Source organism: Ornithorhynchus anatinus, chromosome 8 (genome assembly GCF_004115215.2).
Source record: "Ornithorhynchus anatinus isolate Pmale09 chromosome 8, mOrnAna1.pri.v4, whole genome shotgun sequence".
Taxonomy (NCBI): Eukaryota; Metazoa; Chordata; class Mammalia; order Monotremata; family Ornithorhynchidae; genus Ornithorhynchus; species Ornithorhynchus anatinus.
The window spans coordinates 2,066,719-2,087,080 of NC_041735.1; the positions used below are offsets into that span (position 1 = coordinate 2,066,719).

General features: G+C 62.5%; 1 protein-coding gene across 7 annotated transcripts in view; it reads left to right on the top strand.

Annotated features, from left to right (window-relative positions):
* Window positions 1-4,466: 4,466 nt before the first annotated feature.
* CRTC3 (CREB regulated transcription coactivator 3) overlaps window positions 4,467-20,362 on the top strand; it is a 30,576-nt gene continuing 14,680 nt past the window's right edge. For 6 of the 7 annotated variants that reach the window (XR_003761529.2, XR_003761530.2, XR_003761528.2 and 3 more), the window contains exons 1-4: window positions 4,467-4,611; window positions 5,494-5,604; window positions 15,995-16,114; window positions 19,335-19,399. Coding sequence is in view for 3 of the 7 variants with exons in the window: in XM_029070733.2 (XP_028926566.1) it covers window positions 4,480-4,611; window positions 5,494-5,604; window positions 15,995-16,114; window positions 19,335-19,399 (428 nt within the window). In the remaining 4 variants the exon portion in view is untranslated. Of the gene's footprint in view, window positions 4,612-4,839; window positions 5,113-5,493; window positions 5,605-15,994; window positions 16,115-19,334; window positions 19,400-20,362 lie in introns of those variants that run through there. The other variant, XM_029070734.1, reaches the window with a different exon arrangement.

A 20,362-nucleotide genomic window follows, 5' to 3' on the forward strand; every position in this document is an offset into this window, starting at 1 on the left:
TGACTGCCAAGCCCGGGCTCTTTCCGCCGGGGAACTGCCCCACTGCTTGGCACAGTGCTTAGCGTAGAGTAAGCGCTAAACAAATACCACGATTATAATCACTATTCCTACTTGGAACCCGAGGCCTACGAAATGGGGATTCAATTTCGGCTGGGAGCCCCACGTGGGAACTATCTTGTACCTGCCCCACTGCTTGGTACAGTGCTTAGCATAGAGTAAGCGCTAAACAAATACCACAGTTATAATCGCTACTCCTACTTGGAACATGAGTCCCACATGGGGCGGTTACCGTGTCCCCCGCCAGACTGTAAGTTCGCTGTGGGCAAGTCATTTATCGTCACGTGGTGCTCTCCCAAGAGCTTAGTACAGTGCTCTGCACAGAGTAGGTGCTCCTTCAATGCGACTGTGTCTGACCTGATCCTCTTGTATCCACCCCTGTGCTTGGCACAGTGGCCTGGCACGTGGTAAGTGCTGAAAAAATACCACTTCTGTTATTACTGTTGTTGTGTCGAGGGTAACTACTGAGAGCTCACCTCCTCCGAGAGGCCTTCCCAGACCGAACTTCCCCTTTTCCCTCTGCTCCCTCTCTGCTCCCCCTTCACCTCCCCTCAGCTAAGCCCCCTTTCCCTCTGCTCTTGCCCCTCCCCTCAGCACTGTGCTCATCTGTCTATGTTTTTATTACCTTATTTATTTTGTGAATGAGGTGTCCAGCTCCTCCATTCTATTTATCGTGATTCTGTTGTCTTGTTTTTGTCCGTCCGTCTCCCCCGATTCGACCGTGACCCCGTCATCGGGGAGGGACTGTCTCTATCTGTTGCTGAATTGTCCATTCCAAGCGCTTAGTCCAGTGCTCTGCACGGAGTAAGCGCTCAGTAAATACTGTTGAACGAATGAAATGAATGAACGCTAAGAAGGAAAGGCACAAGCCTAACTCTGCGGGCACAGCCGAGCCCATCTTGAGGAAAACAAGGGTGAGCGGAGGGGGTAGGGAGCTGAGGGTGGCATCTGCTCGCAGAGTTGCCAACTTTTCACGTGGACTGTGGGCCTTTTGTGGAAGGAAGCCAGCGAGGCTTGGGAGCGTCCGACAGCTTCCCCAGAGCTATTGGATCATAAATCAATCCATGGTCTTGATTAAGCGCTTATGTACAGAGCACAGCGCTAAGCTCTTGGGAGAGTACACTATAATAATAATAATAATAATAATAATAACTGTGGTATTTGTTAAGCCCTTACTATGTGCCAGGCACTGTACTAAGCGCTGGGGTGGACACAGCAAACTGGGTAAGAACAGTCCCTGTCCCACGTGGGTCTCACGGTCTCAATCCCCATTTTAGAGACAGGGTTTGTCTGAGGCACGGAGAAGTGAAGAGACTTGCCCAAGGTCACGAGGCGGACAAGCGACGGAGCCGAGATTAGAACCCACGACCTGGACTCTCTCCATTATGCCGTGTTGGTAGACTCGTTTCCTCATGCCTACCTCCCGCTCTAGACTGAAAACTCCTTGGGAGCGGGGGATGTGCCTACCAACTATGAGAAGCAGCGGGGCTCAGGGGAAAGAGTCCGGGCTTGGGAGTCAGAGGTCATGGGTTCGAATCCTGGCTCTGCCACTTGTCTGCTGTGAGGCCTTCCCAGACTGAGCTCCCCTTTTCCCTCTGCTCCCTCTACCCCGCCCTTCACCTCTCCGCAGCTAAACCCTCTTCTCCCCCCTTTCCCTCTCCTCCTCCCCCTCTCCCGTCCCCTCCCCTCAGCGCTGTACTCGTCCGCTCGAGTGTATATATCTTCATTACCCTATTTATTTTGTTAATGAGACGTACATCACCCCGATTCTATTTATTTGCTATTGTTTTAAGGAAATGTTCTTCCCCTCGACTCTATTTATTGCCATCGTTCTTCTCTGTCCGTCTCCCCCGATTAGACCGTAAGCCCGTCCAAGGGCAGGGACCGTCTCTATCTGTTACCGATTTGTCCATTCCAAGCGCTTAGTTCAGTGCTCTGCACATAGTAAGCGCTCAATAAATACTATTGAATGAATGAATGAATGACCTTGGGCAAATCACTTCACTTCTCTGGGCCTCAGTGACCTCCTCTGCAAAATGGGGATGAAGACGGCGAGCCTCACGCGGGACAACCTGATGACCCTGTATCTCCCCCAGCGCTTAGAACGGTGCTCTGCCCGTAGTAAGCGCTTAACAAATACCAGCATTAACATTAATTACCCCAGCGCTTAGAACAGTGCTCTGCACCTATTCATTCAATAGTATTTATCGAGCGCTTACTATCTGCAGAGCACTGTACTAAGCGCTTGGAACGAACAAGTCGGCAACAGACAGAGACGGTCCCCGCCGTTTGACGGGCGCTCAGTCTAATCGCTCAACATAGTAAGCGCTCAACAAATACCAACATGATTATTATTAACTCTACCGTAGTATACTCTCCCAAGCTCTTAGCACAGTGCTCCGCACACAGTGAGTGCTCAACAAATACAATCTCTACTTGGATATCCTGCCGCCACCTCAAACTTTACATGTCGAAAGCAGAGCTCTTTATCTTCCCACCTAAACCCTGTCCTTCCCCTGACTTTCCCACGGCCGTCGACAGCACCGCCATCCTTCCGGTCTCACAACCCCGTAACCATATCCTTGACTCCTCTCTCGTTCGACGCACATATTCGATCTCGCGCCGAATCCCGTAGGCCCAAGCCTCACCACATCGCTCAAGTCCGCCCTTCCCTCTCCCTCCAAACGGCTGCCGCGTTAATGAGCCTCACTTGGGGCAACCCGATGACCCTGTCTCTCCCCCAGCGCTTAGAACAGTGCTCTGCACGTAGTAAGCGCTTAACAAATGCCAACATTATTATTAGTCCAAGCGCTTATCTTGGCTCGCCTCGATTTCTCTATCAGCTCGAATGGGTTCGAATCCCCGTTCTGCCACTTGTCAGCTGTGTGACTCTGGGCAAGTCACTTCACTTCTCTGGGCCTCAGTTGCCTCATCTGTAAAACGGGGATGAAGACTGGGAGCCCCACGGGGGACGACCCGATTCCCCTGGGTCTCCCCCAGCGCTTAGAACGGTGCTCGGCACAGAGGAAGCGCTTAACAAATACCAACATTATTATCAGCTTCCTCGCTGACGTCCCCTGCCTCCTGTCTCTCTGACTCCGGGCCAGGCTTCTCTCCGCTGCCCCGGTGATTTTTCTACAAAAACGTTCTGCCCATGTTTCCCCGCTCCTCAGGGACTTCCAGTGGATGCCCATCCACCTCGGCATCAGAGAGAAACTCCTTTGATGTTTTTAATCTCATCAAAAAGAAACTCCTCACGCGTGGCTTAGTGGAAAGAGCCCGGGCTTGGGAGTCAGAGGTCATGAGTTCGAATGCCGGTTCTGCCCCTTGTCAGCTGGGTGACTGTGGGCGAGTCACTTCACTTCTCGGTGCCTCGGTTCCCTCATCTGGAAAATGGGGATTAACTGTGAGCCTCACGTGGGACCACCTGCTTCCCTTGTGTCTCCCCCAGCGCTTAGAACAGTGCTTGGCACATAGTAAGCGCTTAACAAATACCAACATTATAATCATTATTAAAATGGGGATAAAATTGTGAGCCCTACGTGGGACCACCTGATGACCCTGTATCTCCCCCAGCGCTTAGAACGGTGCTCGGCACAGAGGAAGCGCTTAACGAATATCAACTTGGGACTTTGGGCAAGTCGCTTCCCTTCTCTGGGCCTCAGTTCCCTCATCTGTCAAATGGGGATGAAGACCGGGAGCCCCACGGGGGACCAGCTCATGCCCTTCTGTCTCCCCCAGCGCTTAGAACAGTGCTTGGCACATAGTAAGCGCTTCCCAAAGACCAACATTACGATTAGTAGTAGTAAAGGGAGCCGCGGGGGTGGGGGATGGGGTGGAGGCGGAGGGGGCGTGGCCGGGAGAAGGGGGCGCGGTCGGTGACGTCAGCGAGAGGGGCGGGGCCCGCGTCGAGGGAGGGGCGTGCGTGGGGGGCGGGGCCCGTGCGTGAAGGGGCGTGGCCGGCGCCGGGGCCCCGTGCGTGGGGGCGTGGCCGGCGTCAGGGCCCCGTGCGTGAGGGGCGTGGCCTGCGTCAGGGGCCCGTGCGTGGGGGGCGGGTCCGGCGTGGCGGGGGCGGGCGGGGGCGGCTGAGGCCGCGGCTGGCGGCGCGGTGGTTGGGGGCGGGGGGGGAGGAGGGAGGAGGGAGGAGGGAGGAGGGAGGAGGGAGGGAGGAGGGGTGGGGAGGGTCTGTCCCGGCCGCCCTCCGCACCGGACCCGACCCGACCCGACCCGACCGGCCCCGACCGGCCCCCAGCGGCCCTCGCGGACGGCGCGCGCGGGGCGGGGCGCGCGGGGCGGGGCGGGGCGGGGCGGCGCGTGCGCAGCTTGCCGCCCCCCGCCCCCCCGGCCCCCGGCCCCCGCGGCCCGGCGCCCCCGGCCCTCCGCTCCCCGGCCCTCCGCTCCCCGGCCCTCCGCTCCCCGGCCATGGCCGCCTCCCCGGGCTCCGGCGCCGCCAACCCGCGGAAGTTCAGCGAGAAGATCGCGCTGCACACGCAGCGCCAGGCCGAGGAGACCCGCGCCTTCGAGCAGCTCATGACCGACCTCACCGTGTCCCGGGTGAGGAGATCCAACCCCCCCCCCCCCCCGCGCCCCCAACGGAAACTCCGACGCCGGGCACGGGCACGGGCAGCCGCCGCCGCCGGGCTCCCTTGCGGGGCTCCGGGGAGCGGGAGCGGGATCAGGGTCTCAACCAGGCCCGGGACCGGGATCTGGATCAGGACGAGGATCTGGATCCGGACCGGGATCTGGGCCGGGCCTGGGACCAGCACGAGGATCTGGGTCAGGATCTGGACCGGGATCCGGACCGGGATCGGGACCGGGACCGGACCCTGGATCAGGATTTAGACCGGGATCCGGACCGGTCCCGGGACCAGGACGAGGATCTGGAGGAGGATCAGGACCAGGCCCTGGACCGGGATCTGGACCGGGCCTGGGACCAGCACGGGGATCTGGATGAGGATCTGGACCGGGACCAGGATCTGGACCAGGATCTGGACCAGGATCTGGACCAGGATCTGGACCGGGCCCGGGCCCAGCCGCTTTTTGGGCGTCAGCACGGTGGGGTCTGCCCGCCCCCCGCCCCCCGCCCCCCGCCCCGGGCCAAAATCAAGAAGTGCTAGCGGGCGCCCTGACCACAGTGAGACATCCAAAAATCGGATGGGCTCTTTCCAAATATAGGACCGGCCCCGCCGTCGCGGGCCGGAAAAAGGGCCCCCCTCCCCCCCCTTCCCCGCCCCCACCTCCCCGGAAGCCCGAAGGTGGTGTTCCTCCGCGGCGGCGTGTCAGAGGGCAGAAATTGCAACTCTCGCTTTCGCTGTCGAGCCTCTTCCGGCCGGCGGGAAAGCCCAAGCCCAAGGTGTTTCTGTGGGCGCTGCCCTGCGCCCGCCGTGGTGGACCCTCCCCCGACCTTTCAGCTTCTTCATCTCTGTCCCTTTCCAGGTTCAGTTCCAGAAGCTCCAGCAGCTGCGCCTCACGCAGACGCGGAACCAGTACCACGGGGGGTCTCTGCCCAACGTCAACCAGCTGGGCGGCGGCGCCGCCGACTTCCAGGTACCCGCCCCGGAGGCCCCGGTTCCGCCGCGGGGACCGGGGCGAGGGAGGCTGTTTCTCTTTAACGTCTCGTCCCGCGTTCTGCGGGGGGGGGGGTGGACCGGCCCGGACCAGCTGTTTCCCCTTAACGGGCTCGCCCGCGTTCCGCCCGGGGGGGACCGTTCCGGGGAGGCCCTTTCCCCTTAACGGGCCCGGATCTGGCGCCCGTGCCCTCGGCGGGCCGGCCGGTTCCGCGGGCCCCGCGGACGGAGGGCCGCCGGAGGGACGGCGGGCGCCCTCCCGGCAACCCCGCGGTCGCGGCCGAGCCTTCGCCGTCCGGGAGACCGAAACTCGGAGGTGACTCCGCGGCCCGGACTTCGGCCCGGCCCGGGGCGGAGGCGCCGGACGCGCGGTATCGGGTCTCGGCGAGGCGGGGCGGTCGCCTCGTTGGGAGGAGGGGAGGAAGAGGAGGAGCTGCTGGATTTGGCACGTGGCCGGGGTCCCGGGCGGCTCCGGGACCCCTCGGGGGGCCGGTGCCCCTCGGGCTCGGTTTGCGGAGCCGAGCCCCCACCTCGAACCGAAGGTTTCCAGATGGGAACCCCGGGGGGGCCGTTTACCCGCTCGGGAGCCGGGCCCTCGGCTCTCCCCGCCGTTTAGAGTGAGTTTCGGCGGCGGCGGCCGTCTCGAAGGTGGCGGCGGAGAGAACGGGGGCTCCCTTCCTCTCCGCCTGACGTCTCGCGGCTGTTTTTGTGAGGTGGTGGGGCCGGGGGGGGGAGGGCGAGAGAGGCGGGGAGGGTCGTAGGGGGATAGGGTGGGGACGGTCGGTTCCAAGAGACGGATCGGGAGGAAGAGAGGGCGGCCGGTCTGGGACTCGAGTCGGGTCCCCCGCGGCCGAGCTGGAGTCCTCCGTCCCGCCGCCCCTCCCCCAGAATGTCCGTCTCGGGGGAGATCGGATCTAAAACCGTCCGACCGCGGCCGGGGAGGCTCGGGCCCCCCGGGGCCGGTGGGGGTGGGGGAAGGGGAACGGACGGGCGGGCCGGCTCCCGGGAGCCGGGCCGTTCCCCGTTCCCACGCTGGTCCTCCCGGGTCCCCTGGCCCTGCCACCCGAGCGGAGGCGGGGAGAGCGGGGGGCGGGGTAAGGAAGGGCGAGGCCCGATCGCGGCCGCGCCCCCCGCCCTCCGACCCGAGCGGACCCCGAGAGGACCGGACCCCCCCCCCCCCCCCCCCCCCCCCGCTCCAGGCCGGCTCCGGTTGGCATCGCTTGCCATCCACGACGGGCTGGGAAAGTGTGAGCGCGCTCGCTGTACGGCGTCTCCTGGACACCTGGGGTAGCGCTCCGGAGGGGTCCCGGGGGGGATTCGGTGGGTCAGTCCGTCGGCCCCCGGAAGGCCCCCCTCCTCCCCCCGTCCCCATCCAACTAGAAGACACGAGCCCCTCCGTCGGACCGGAAGCTCCTCGGAGATGGGGATCGGGTCTCCCAACCGTCTGATCGTTATGACGGTGTTTGTTAAGCGCTTACAGTGTGCCGGGCACCGTACCAAGCACTGGAGTGGAAACAAGGAAATCGGGTTGGACGCGCTCCCTTGTCCCACGCGGGGCTCACGGTGTCCGTCCCCCGTTTACGGATGAAGTCGCCGAGGCACAGAGACGCCAAGTGTCTCGCCCAGGGTCACACAGCAGACAGATGGCGGAGCCGGGATTAGAACCCGTGACCCTCTGACTCCCCGGCCTGTGTCGGCTCCACTACGCCATGCCGCTTCTTACTCTCCCGAGGACTCAGTACGGTACTGGGCACACGGCGGCGTGGCTTAGGGGAGACAGCCCGGGCCTGGGAGTCAGAAGGACCCGGGTTCCGATCCCGTCTCTGCCGCTTGTCTGCGGCGTGACCTTGGGCAAGTCACTTCTCTGGGCCTCAGTGACCTCATCTGGAAAATGGGGGTTAAGACTGTGAGCCCTAAAGGGGACAGGACCGGGTCCAACCCGTTCGTTCATTGTCATATCTTCATTCGGTCGTATTTATTGAGCGCTTGCTACGCGCAGAGCACTGTACTGAGCGCTTGGAATGTAATTACCTCCATTCTACCCCAGTGCTTAGGGCACTGTCTGGCACATCGTAAGTAAGCGCTTAACAAGTACCGTGATGATTATTGTTATCATCATTTGCTCAATCAAGCCCGTTAATGGATCGAGTCTGGGTCAGAGTGCCGCTGAGAGGGAAGGCCAGGCAATTCGTTCAATAGTATTTACTGAGCGCTTACTATGTGCAGAGCGCCGTACCAGGCAGTGTTTGGAAACGGAATCGGAGATTTGTTGCCCAGGTTCATTCATTCAGTAGTATTTATTGAGCGCTTACTATGTGCAGAGCACTGGTCCAAGCGCTCGGAACGGACAGTTCGGCGACAGCCAGAGACAGTCCCTGCCCGACGACGGGCTCGCGGTCCCAGGGCCTTCCGCCGGAATCCCCTTTCCGGGGCTCGAATTGTAGGGGCCGCTTTACTGCGCTTTTATTTTAGTTCCAAACTGATAAAGTAAAGCGTGACCCGCGATGGGCGCCTGGAGAAAAAGCAGCAGCGTTTGGCTGGAAGGCGCCTGCGAGTCTCTTCCGTGATGAGTAAGAGGAATCCGAAAGGCCGCGTCCGCCGGTTTCCGCGCACGCTGGCGGAGCTGGGAGTTCTTGCACCTGGACATTCGTCTCGAATCCCGTTTGGCTCCAGCAGCTGTTTCTGGAAACGCTTCGCGGCACCTGGCGGTAAATCGCCCGAGGTCCCGGCTTTCACTGACATCGGTGGGAATCCATAACTCCGGTGTTTATTCGGAATCGATCACGCTCAAAAAAACAACCACCACCAAAAAATCTGGTTTACTAGAAGCGGACGACTGCCCGGCGGGAGTGGGAGGGGCTGCAAGGGAGTCGGCCAGGCCCCTCGCGGGGGTGAACGGGGGGCCGGGGGGGGGCCGTCCGGTTGGGCCAAGGGGGCGGGGAGAGAAGGACGGACCGCCCGTGAGCCCCCCCGCCTGGGTCACAAGTGCGAGGGAGGGGCCCCGGGCTCGGAGCGAGAGGTGGGGCTCGGCCTGCGCGGTGGACAGATGGCCTGGAGCCCCCCCCCAGCCCCCAAGCCCGGCCCCCCGAGGGCTCCGTCCCCCCCCCCGGTCCCCTCAGCCCCCGCTGTGGCCGGAATCGGGGCCCTCTCGGGGAGAGGAGCGGCGTGACCTAGTGCAGAGAGTCGGTCGGTCGGTCGTATTTAATAATAATAACGTTGGTATTTGTTAAGCGCTTTCTATGTGCACAGCACCTTTCTCAGTGCTTGGGGGAGATACGGGGTCATCAGGTTGTCCCACGTGAGGCTCACAGTTAATCCCCATTTTAATAATAATCATGATGTTGTTATCTGTTAAGCACTTACTATGTGCAGAGCACCGTTCTCAGCGCTGGGGGAGATTCGGGGTCATCAGGTTGTCCCACGTGAGACTCACAGTTAATCCCCATTTTAATAATAATAATAATAATAATAATAATAATAATAATGTTGGTATCTGTTAAGCGCTTATTCTGTGTGGAGCACCGTTCTCAGCGCTGGGGGAGAGACAGGGTCATCAGGTTGTCCCACGTGAGGCTCACAGTTAATCCCCATTTTAATAATAATAATAATAATAATAATAAGGTTGGTATTTGTTAAGCACTTACTATGTGCGGAGCACTGTTCTAAGCGCTGGGGGAGATACGGGGTCATCGGGTTGTCCCACGTGAGGCTCACAGTCTTAATCCCCATTTTACAGATACGGTCACTGAGGCCCAGAGAAGCGAAGTGACTTGCCCACAGTCACACAGCTGACAGGCGGCAGAGCCGGGATTCGAACCCGTGACTTCTGACTCCCAAGCCCGGGCACTTTCCGCCGAGCCACGCCGCTTTATCGAGCGCTCACTGCGTGCAGGGTACCGGACTGGACGCTTGGGAGGAGGAGCGGCGTGGCTCAGCGGAAAGAACCCGGGCTCGGGAGGCAGGGGGCGAGGGTTTCTGATCCCGGCTCTGCCACTTGTCTGCCGCGTGACCTCGGGCAAGCCACTTAACTTCTCTGTGCCTCAGTTCCCTCACCTGCCAAATGGGGATTAAAAATGGGAGCCCCACCGTTGACAACCCGATGACCTCGTATCTTCCCCAGCGCTTCGGACAGTGCGTGGCACATAGTAACGAAGACCTTACAGCAAATACGTTTAACAAATGCCATCATCGTTATTATTATTATTACGCTGATTTGATAAGCGGATAAATTCCGTGCCCAGAGCCAGCTTGCGGTCTAGAGGGGGTGGACCGGGCGCGGGCCTGGGAATCAGAAGGACCTGGGTTCCAGTCCCCGTTCTGCCACTCGCCTGTTGTCTGCGACCTTGGGCAGGTCACTTCTCTGTGCCCGAGTCACCTCATCCGTAAGACTGTGGGCCCCACCGGGGGACAGGGACCGTGTCAAACCCGACTTTCTCGTATGCCCGCCGGCGCTTAGTCCGGGGCCTGACCCACAGTAAGCGCTTAACGAATACCCCAAGATAAATAATAAAAAATAAGCGGCATTAGAGGGGAGCCGTAAGCCGTCCAGGGCTCCTCCGGGCGCTTAGCCCGCCGAGGCAAAGAGATGGTCGTTTCCTCCGGCACCGGGAGGGACCCCTCGCCTACCCTGTCCCTGCCCCCGCTTCTCCCCGCTCCCCACACCCTTGAGGGGGGCGGGCAGGCAGGACCCCCAGTTTCAGAGGCGGGTGGCGTTCGGGGTCTTGGAGTCCTGGTCTGGGGGGCCCGGGGGGCCGAGGGGTGGGCCTGGCCTGGCCGGGTGGGGGCTGGGAGGATGTGGCCGCCCACGCCTGGGGTTGGGTGGGTGGGCCGGGCCCACGGGGGACCATGCCGAAGGCGGGCAGAGAGGGACGGGGCCGTCGGGGCCCGGCGCGCTCTGTGCCGACGGTTGGCCCTGCAGACGGGCCTGGCCCGGCCTCCCCCATCCCCTTCTGATTCCCCCGGGACCCCCAGCGGAAAATAATAACAGTAATAATTGTATTGTTAGGCGTTTACCGTACTAAGCGCCGGGGTAGATACGGGCCAGTCGGGTTGGAAACAGACCCCGTCCCACGTGGGGCTCACAGTCTTCATCCCCACCAGGTCCCCGCAAGGTGTTGGGGCCTCGCGCCCCAGGTCCCGTAGCGGACGAGTGGCCGGGCCGGGATTAGAACCCAGATCCTCTGACTTCGGGCCCCTGCTCTACCCACTGGGCCACGCCGCTTCCCCGGCTTCGCGGCGCTGACTGGGTGGTGGGGCCCGCTTTCCCCCCGCAGTGAAGGCTGTGTCAGGGGGCGGAGGGATGGCAGAGTAGGCTGGCCCGGGCACCGGTGGGGGCTGAGATGCCCCGCGCTGGCGGGCGGTTTTGCCTCCTCACCCCCGGACCCTGAATCGTCGGCGGGACCCGGGCCGGGCCCGGGGCCATCGGTGAGAAGCGGCCTGGCCCAGCGGGCCTGGGAACCCAGACCGGAGAGTCGGAAGGTCTTGGGCTCCAAGCCCGGCTCCGCCGCCCGTCTGCCGGGGGACCTCGGGCGAGAAATTTCATTTCTCTGGGCCTCGGTTCCCCCATCTGTAAAATGGGGGTTGAGACCGGGAGCCCGGGTGGGATAGGGACTGGATCTAGATGACCTCCTATCTCCCCCAGCGCTCAGAACAGGGCTTGACACATAGCGAGCGCCTAACGGATACCGTCACGGATAGAGGAGCGGCGTGGCTCGGTGGAAGGAGCCCGGGCTTGGGAGGCAGAGGTCGTGGGTTCGAATGCCGGCTCCGCCACTCGTCAGCTGTGGGACTGTGGGCAAGTCACTTCGCTTCTCTGGGCCTCAGTGACCTCGTCTGTGAAATGGGAATAACTGTGAGCCTCACGGGGGACAGCCTGATGACCCTGTATCTACCCCAACGCTTGGAACAGTGCTCTGCGCATAGTGACCACTTAACGGATACCATCATTGATAGAAAAGCAGCGTGGCTCAGGGGAAGGAGCCCGGGCTTGGGAGTCAGAGGTCGTGGGTTCGAATTCCGGCCCTGCCACTTGGCAGCTGCGTGGCTGTAGGCAAGTCACTTCACTGGGCCTCAGTTCCCTCGTCTGTAAAATGGGGATTAACTGTGAGCCTCCCAGGGGACAACCTGATGACCCTATATCTACCCCAGCGCTTAGAACAGCGCTCTGCACATAGTAAGCGTTTAACAAATACCATCATTATTATTATTATTGTCCCGGAGCTGGGAGTGACTCCCGGCCCCTTTAAGAACTGGGCACGGGCAGCTCAAGGGTGGCATTGGAAGGCCCGGGCAGCCTGGGTTTAGGCCAGGGTCTTCCCCCGGCTAGGTGAGGTCAGGTTTCCCGCCCCCCCGGGAGCCCTCCCTTCCTCCCTCCTCCCCTCCCTCCCCCTTCTCGTCGAACTCACAGCCCCCCGCCCACCATCGACCCTGCTCTTGCCGTGGGGGTGAGGATACCTTCGCCCAGCCGCCCCTGGGCTACTGCACTTGGGGGGGTCCGACTCAACCCGGCCACCCCAAACTCCAGCTCCACCCCCGACCCCTTGTCCCTCGAGCGAGAAACGATCCCCTCCTCGCTGCCAGACAGAAACCGTGAACCGTCCAAAACCCACACCCCTGCCCGGTCCCGTCCAAAAATATTTAGTTACCGTACGAGGGAAGTATTTGTTTTGACTGCCTGTCAGGTGGTTGAAATCACCTTTCCTCTCAATCCGGGGACTTGTTTGCCGGGAATCAGTCAGAGGAAACAAACCGACGGTTCATTCCTTGCTCGCTCGCCGCCGGGGAGGCCGATTCGTCGGGACGGCCGCCGCTCGGCCGGGCCCCGCCGGCGGACCGGTCGTGAGGTGACGCCGTCCCGCCCTCTGGGTGGTGAAGGATTGGAGTTCCCCGAGGGGACAGGCGGGGATCGCGCCGTCTGCCTAACGATGATGATAATTATGGTACTCGTAAAGCGCGTGCTGTGTGCCAAGCACCGGGGTAGAGAGAAATCGATCGGGTTCGCCGCGGTCCCCGTCTCACGTGGGGCTCTCCCTCCTGATCCCCGTTTTGCGGATGGGGTCGCTGAGGTCCGGAGAAGTGAAGCGACTTGCCCGGGGTCACGCGGCAGGCAGGTGGCGGAGCTGGGATCAGAACCCGGGTCGTTGGGACTCCCAGGTCCGTGCTGCGTGCGCTCGGCCGTCCTCTGCCGCCTCCGCGGTGCTCTCCCGAGCACCCGACGCCGTGCTGGCCGCCCGGGAGGCGCCTCGCACGGTGCTGCAGAGTCACACGGCACAGAGTGGTGCACTTGGGAGGTGCCCAGTAGAGCACCCCGCACCCGACAGGCGCTCAGCACGGCCCCCCAGCCCACAGTATAGTGCTCGGTAAGCGTTGGATCGATCGAAACCTTAGATCGCGCCGGGCTCCAGATAGTTGCGAGGGGGAGCCGAGCGGGTGAGGTCTGAGCCCACCCCGGGAGCCGGCTTGGGGGGCTCCTCGGGGACCGCTCCCCCCCCCCCCCCCCCCAGATGAGAGGACGGGGTCCGCAGGCGCCGCCAGGGACGAGGGTGAGCGGCAGGCGAGCCTGGGGCCGTTGGGTGGCCGGCGGGATCTCCCCCGGGCCCGCTCACGGGGCCACCTTCTCTCTTCCTTTCCTCCGGCCTCCCTCCTTCCCCGGGGTTCTTCCCGGCCCGCAGACCGATCCTCCCGGACGGGGAGCCCGGAAGACCGAGATTCTGGGGACCATTCAAACAATCGTATTTATTGAGCGCTTACTGTGTGCGGGGGCCTGCGCTAAGCGCTTGGAAGAGTCTAACACAACAGTAGAACAGACCCATTCCCGGCCCACGACGAGCTTACAGTCTAGAAGGGAAGACAGGCTTGAACAGAAATAAATAAATGACAGATATGGACATCAGTGCTGTGGGGCTTAGGGGTGTTGGTGAATAAAGGGAGCAAGTCAGGGCGACGCAGAAGGGAGTGGGAGAAGAAGAAAACGGGGGCGCTTAGTCTGGGAAGGCCTCTTGGAGGAGGCGTGCCTTCAGTAAGGCTTTGAATGATAATATTGGTATTTGTTAAGCGCCTACTATGTGCAGAGCACTGTTCTAAGCGCTGGGGGAGATACAGGGTCATCAGGTTGTCCCACGTGAGGCTCAGGGTCTTCATCCCCATTTTACAGATGAGGGAACTGAGGCCCAGTGAAGTGACTTACCCACAGTCACCCAGCTGACGCGTGGCAGGGCCGGGATTCGAACCCATGACCGCTGACTCCCAAGCCCGGGCTCTTTCCACTGAGCCACGTATCCTCTCCTGCGCTGAGTCCAGTGCCTGGCTCATAGTAAGCGCTTAATGCAGACCACTGTTAAAAAAAAAAAAAAAAAAAAGGCGTGTCCATTGTAGCAGAGGGGGAATAGCCAGAAACAGAAGTCATTCATCGTATTTATTGAGCCCTTACTGTGTGCCGGGCACTGTACTAAGCGCGTGGAAAGTACAGTTCGGCAACAGATAGAGACAATCCCTACCCAACGACGGGCTCACAGTCTAGAAGATTGAACAGAATGATCACTACAGTGGACACCCGTTGGGATGGAGGAGCGAGGGATGCGGTTTGGGTGCTGAGGGTCAGACGGGGAAGGCCCGAGGTCGCCGGGTGAGTCGGGCAGCAGGCCAAGCGGACCCGGAACTGAGTCCGAGTCCGGAAGTGCTTTGCCTGGCGGGGCGGAGCCCGCGGAGCTGGCTGGCGGGTCTTTTTCCCAGGCGGGCCCAAAGCGGTTGGGTTTTGAGCTCTGAATGTCCGGTGTGGAGAGACCGAGGCGGGGCCGAAGTCGGACGCCTCTGCCGGGGCTCCCGGGGACCCGGGTGGACGTCCCGTCTCCCTCCTCGTCCCCCGCTTCCAGGACCGTGGTGCTCCCGAAACACCCGCGGGGCCACCCGGGGAAATCTACCGCCTCGGAGAAGCGGCGCGGTCTGGTGGATCGAGCACGGGCCTGGGGGTCCGAAGGCTTGGGTTCTAATCCCAGCTCCGCCACGTACCTGCTGGGAGACCTTGGACGAGTCACTTCTCTGTGCTTCGGTTACTTTATCTGTGAAATGGGGATTAAGATTCTACGTGGGACACGGACTGTGTCCACCCCGGTGCTTAGTACGGCGTGGTAAGCGCTTAACACAAACCACAGTTATTAACATTAATAATAACGCTGGTATTTCTTAAGCGCTTACTATGTGCCGGGCACCGTTCTCAGCGCTGGGTTGATCGGGTTGTCCCACGACGGTCCTCGATCCCCGTTTGACAGACGAGGGAACCGAGGCCCAGAGAAGTGACGCGACTTGCCCGGTAGTCGCGGAGCCGACAGGTGGCGGAGCCGGCGTTCGAACCCACGACCTCTGACCTCCCGAGCCCGGGCCCTCGCCACTGAGCCACGCTGCCTCTCCGGCACCGGGGCGGCACAGAGATCCCTTCAGAGCCGGGGCGGCCGAGGGTGCCGGGGGAGTTCACGGCGACTCTGTCCGGGAGCCTCTTTCGGCTGGATCCCGGGACTAAGGACCCAGACCCCGATCAGTTCCCACCTCCACCCCGCACCGACCCTACCGCTTGCATCTTTCACGTACCCGTTGTCATGGGCACGCACGAGCAGTTGCGTTTCCTTGTGCCTTCACGTGTTTGTCCATTTAACTGCGTGTTCAGCTCTCCCGTCCCGACAAACCTGAACTACTTCCTGCTCTGTCTTCTTCCCGCCCCCGCTACTTCTAAACGATTTCGCGTCCCCCAGCCTCCCGCCGTAGAGCTCCCGCCCGCCGAGGCCCGAGAACGCGTGCCTCGTTCCGGCCGGGCTTGGCCGGGCGCTTAGGCCAGCGCCGCGTCCTCAAGAGGCGCTCGGTAAATGCCGCCGGTGGATCGGGGCGGCGGGGGACGTTTCCTTACGGAGGGATCGGGGCCGCCTCCGGTCGGGATCCAGCCGGGTAACCGTAGTGGCGACGGTCTTCCGGACAGGAAGGCGGGTGAGCAGGAGGGTGGGCTGGCGGCTGATCTTTATCTTTCACTTTCCCCGGCTCCGATCGATCAGCCGGTCGATGGTGAGCCTCACGTGGGGCAACCCGACGACCCCGTATCTCCCCCAGCGCTTAGAACAGTGCTCTGCACAGCGTAAGCGCTTAACAGATACCAACATTATTATCCTCAGTGGCTCCCCTCTGTCTGCCTCCCCCGCTAGACCGAACGCTCCCTGAGGTCAGGGATCCCGTCTGCCCGCTGCACGGTTCGCTCTCAAGTGCTCAGTACAGCGCCTGGCACCCAGCGGGCGCCGGGCCCGTACGCCGGGCGGGCTGGTGCGCGGACGGACGGTCGGCCCCGGGGGCCCGGGCGGGACGTCACTCTCCCCCCCCCTCTGTCTCCGCAGCCGTCCTTCCCCCCGGCCGACAACGTCCGTGGCACGCGGCACCACGGCTTGGTGGAGAGAGCCTCCCGCAGCCGTTTCCACCCTCTGCACCGCCGGCCCGGAGAGAAGCCAGGACGGCAGATATCCTTTTCCGGCCTCGGAGCGACACGGCCGCGGCCCGGGGCCCCAGCGGACGGTGACGGGGGTCCGCGCGCGGACGCCGCGGGAGGGCGGGAGCGGGCGGGGTGGCCGGCCGGGTGCCCACCACCGGTTTCTCTTCTCGCGGGGTCCGTCGGCGCCCTGCCCCTGCGCCCTCAGGGCACCGTTGTGTTCCTGCAACCCTCTCCTTGGTTTTCCCAGAGCATTTTCCCCAATCGGGATCTCAGGGTTCAGGGTCCATGAGCGTCCCCAACCCCCCCAGGCCTCCTCCCCAGTCTGGCGGCCTCCAGCTTGACCTTAGCCTGCTTCTCCTGCCCTCAGTCAGTCAATTGTATTTATTGAGCACTCCCTGTGTGCGGAGCACTGTATTAAGCACTGGGGAGAGTACAGCGTAACAATAAAACTGACTCATTTCCTGCCCACAGTGAGTTTATGGTCTAGACGGGGAGACGGACGTTAAGAAAAGTAAATAAAATTACAGATATGTACATTAGTGCCGTGGGGCGGGGAGAGGGATGAGTAAAGGGAACAAGTCAAGGCGGTGCAGAAGGGAGTGGGAGAAGAGGAAGGGAGGACTTAGTCAGGGAAGGCCTCTTGGAGGAGATGTATAGTCAGTAAGGCTTTAGAGGCAGGGAGAGTAATTGTCTTCCGGTGGTGAAGGGGGAAGGCGTTCCAGTCCTCCTAGCGTTCTCCTGTTCCCCCGGCCCCTAACCTCCGGAGAAGAATTCCGATCGGAGGCAGCCTTGGGCGTGGGGCCCGGGGCCGGCCCGGAGCCTTGGCGTGCGGCGGGGCCGACGCCACCCGCGTCCCTCTCCCGGGGCTAGACACAATAGCGAGATTTCCAGCCCCCTCCTCGCTCTCTCCCGCCGGGCGGAGCCGGGCCCCCCCGCCCGCTTCGCTGGCGGGGGGCGGCCCTCTCTGGAGGCATCGAGCAAAGTCCCTCGAGTTCTCCCCTGTTTGGGGGGGCCTGGGCCCACCCCCCACTCTACCGGCCAGCCCGGCAGCCCTCTGGTTTGGGAGGCAAGTGGGGAGAGAGTCTTGCACCTGGGTAGCGAGGGGAGACTAACTCGGGGGGGCGGGGAGGTCCCCTCTAGCAAGGGGACCACCTGGCTACCACCTGGGTTACCTGGAGCCAATCGTAAAACAAACATAAAGCGGGGTGGGTGGGGAGAGGTGCAGAAGCGGGGGAAGAGGAAGGAAGTCGTTTGATGTGTTAGGCGAGCCGCTGGGAGGGTGGGAGTCGGGGGGCGGGGGGGGGGGGTTGCCCGCCATGGTGATCCACTTGGTTAACGTGGTCCGTCGATGCGGCGTCCTTTCGGCTGGCCGGCACCCCCGGGGGTGCCCGTCTCGCCCAGCCAGGCCAGCAGTCGTCCCGGAGGTCGGGCCTCGGGCCGCCGGGACCAGCGTCCTCGAGTCAGAACAGGGAGATAGTGGCCGGGACGGACCCGCCCCGGCCCCGGGTCTTCCCCAGCCGTTCTCCGGGCCGGTGGCCTTCTCGGGGAGGACAGGAAGCTGTTTCGGGGGTCCTCTCCCACTGGCCGCCCGCTCGGTGCCCCTCGGGCAACCGTCCGTCCCCGCCCGTTGGGCCGCTCGCCTCACCCGGGTGGGTCCGGTGCCGGCCAACCCCTCCTGCCGGGTCCCCGACCATCTGGCCGCGGGGGAGGCTGAGCCGAGGTTGCCGTCCCAGGCTTTCCTTGGATTCCCGGGGGCCGAGGTGCGCCGTGACCTTGTAGCCGGCGTGACGGGCTGCCCCGGTGGCCGGCGGGCCTGGCTCAGAGGTGTACGGCGACGGAGGTGAGGCGGGGGGGGGGGCCGTGCCGGGCTCGCCCCGGCACCACCTTCCTTCTCCCTCAGTCCGTGCACCTGGCCAGCGGAGAGCTCAGGGCCGCCCTGGCCTTCCTCCGTGAGCTTCTCCTCCCAAGCCGTCTCATTGCCGAATGCCGTGCCGAGTGCCGGGCCAGGTGCGGGAGACTTAGAGGTCTAGGCCTGAGGAGCGGTGGGAATTGCTGGGCCTCCTGTTGCCTTCTCTCCCTCCTCCCTAAGGAGCTTCTGTCCCCGGCACATCCATAAACCAAGCCTGCGTTAGGTTTGAGGAACAGTTTTGGGGAAAATTACGGAGTTTCTTTTCTAGGGGGCTTCAGATTCCGGCTCGGCTGGGGGTGTCAGCGGCGTTCTCTCGCCTCTGACCGAGAGCGACCTGTGGGTCGGAGATGGTCGGCGACGGTTAAGGGGCGGCCTCTCGTCAGGGGGCAACTCCAACCTGGTGGTCCCGTCCTCTGAGTTGTAAGGCGGGCCGGCCCGGGCGCTGCTTGCCATACCTCGGTCACCAAACCCTCCCGGGCCCTGGTTCCGGCTCCCTTCCCGGAAAGGGGCTTCATCGGCGTGGCCGAGGAAGACTCCTCCCACCACCCCGTTGGCGACACCCCTCCCTAACCTCAGAGGGGCGGCCCTGTCCCCCGGTGAACCGTTCCGCCGGCCGGGATCGGGGACGGTTCCCCCCCCCCCCCCCCGGGGGTTGGGACCCCGTCGGGGGGGACGGCTCTGTGGGCCGTCCCCCTATTGCGCCTAACTGGCCCCGACCGGCTGGCGAAGGAGCCTGAACTTGCGGCTTCTGGTACTTGACCCGGGCTGGGCATCGTCCAGCTCGATCCCTCGGGGGCCCCCGGGGTGGCGTTGGGATTGAGCGCTGGAGAATTTCCCAGCTGAGCCCGGCCCAGGGGAAGGGGAGGCGTTGCCCCCTGCCCCCTGAGCTGCGTGGGAACCCTGGGCGCGGGAGGTGGGGGAGGGGTTCCTGACCAACGGCGTGACTCAGGGAGGGGCCCGCATGAAAACTAAACCCCAGGCCCGGTTTTGGGGGGGCTGGGGTCTCCGGTCCTTGCCAGGACAGCAGGAGAAGGGAAGGAAGTAGAGGGGGAGGTTTCGGGGGCGGAGAGGCTGGAGGGGGCCGAGGAGGAAGTAAGAAGAAGCAGGAGGGCAGGGCCCTGGGGGAAACAAAGGGCTGGAGGGAGAGGCAGGTGAAGATAGAGGCAAAGACCCTCTCCAAAAAGCAGACTCTTCGGCCCCTTGGTCAGCCTCAGGGGATTCCCTCGCTTTACCCTTGTGTGGGGGGTCCGTCGTCGCTCAGCCGCTGGAGGGAGGCGGTCCTGCCTTTGTTCGATTCCCGTCCCGGGACCTCCCTTTTTTCCTTAACCTCTGATGCCACTTTGATGGAATCACCTACGGATCCGGCTACCCCTCCTCCCAGCCGCCGGACGAGGGCTGGTCGAGGTAAGCGGGGTCGGGGGCGGTCGGGAGTGGGGATGCGGTCGGACGCCGGGGGCGAGGGAGGGCCCCGGGGCCGACTCACCTCTGACCGATATCCGCCGCCCTCGCCAGAGCCCCCAAACCGGCCGGCGCCCCCCACCCGCACCGGGTTCCGGGCTGGTGGAGGAGGGGCTTCGGATTCCCAAGCGGAAATGGGTGAAGGGAATTCCTGACGATCCATCCTCTGCCTCCTCCCCTCGTTCATTCATTCATTCGGTCGTATTTATTAAGCGCTTACTGTGTGCGGAGCACTGGACTAAGCGCTCGGGAAAGTACAGTGCGACAAAAGACAGTGACATTCCCCGCCCACAATGAGCTCTCAGTTTAGAAGGGGGAGACGGCAATACAAATAAATATAATGACAGATATGTGTATAAGTGCTGCGGGGCTGAGGCGGGCGGAGGGGAGAGCAAAGGGAGCAAGTCAGGGTGACGCAGAAGGGAGTGGGAGATGAGGAAAAGTGGGGCTTAGTCCGGGAAGGCTTCCGGAAGGCCCTCGCCCCCTGCCCGGGGCAGGAACCATTTGGCCAGAGGAGGCTCCCGAAGCAGCAAGCAGCAGCTGGTAGGCACGGGCGGTGAGGAGTGGCGGGGGCCGTTGGGGAGGGATGTCTGAATCCAGCTTCCTTCAGCAGATTTTCAGAGGAAGGCAGAGCAGTGCAGACCCACGGTATCCACGGTAGCCTTTAAAAATCCCCCAGACGCCACTTGGGCGATTCAGGCTTTTCATTAATTCACAGTTGACTGTCCCCTTCTCCCTCTCCGTTCCAGTGAGGGCGGCTAATGGACGTGTGGTTTTGTGAGTGGAGAGTTTTTGTGAGAGGAGGTGCCAAGAAATTAGCAGTGGTCCCCAGATCAAAAGCCCAGTGATGTCTCCAAAGAGAGGCCTTGCATCAGAGCCCTGCCCTGGCTAGAGTCCCGGGGCCCAGCC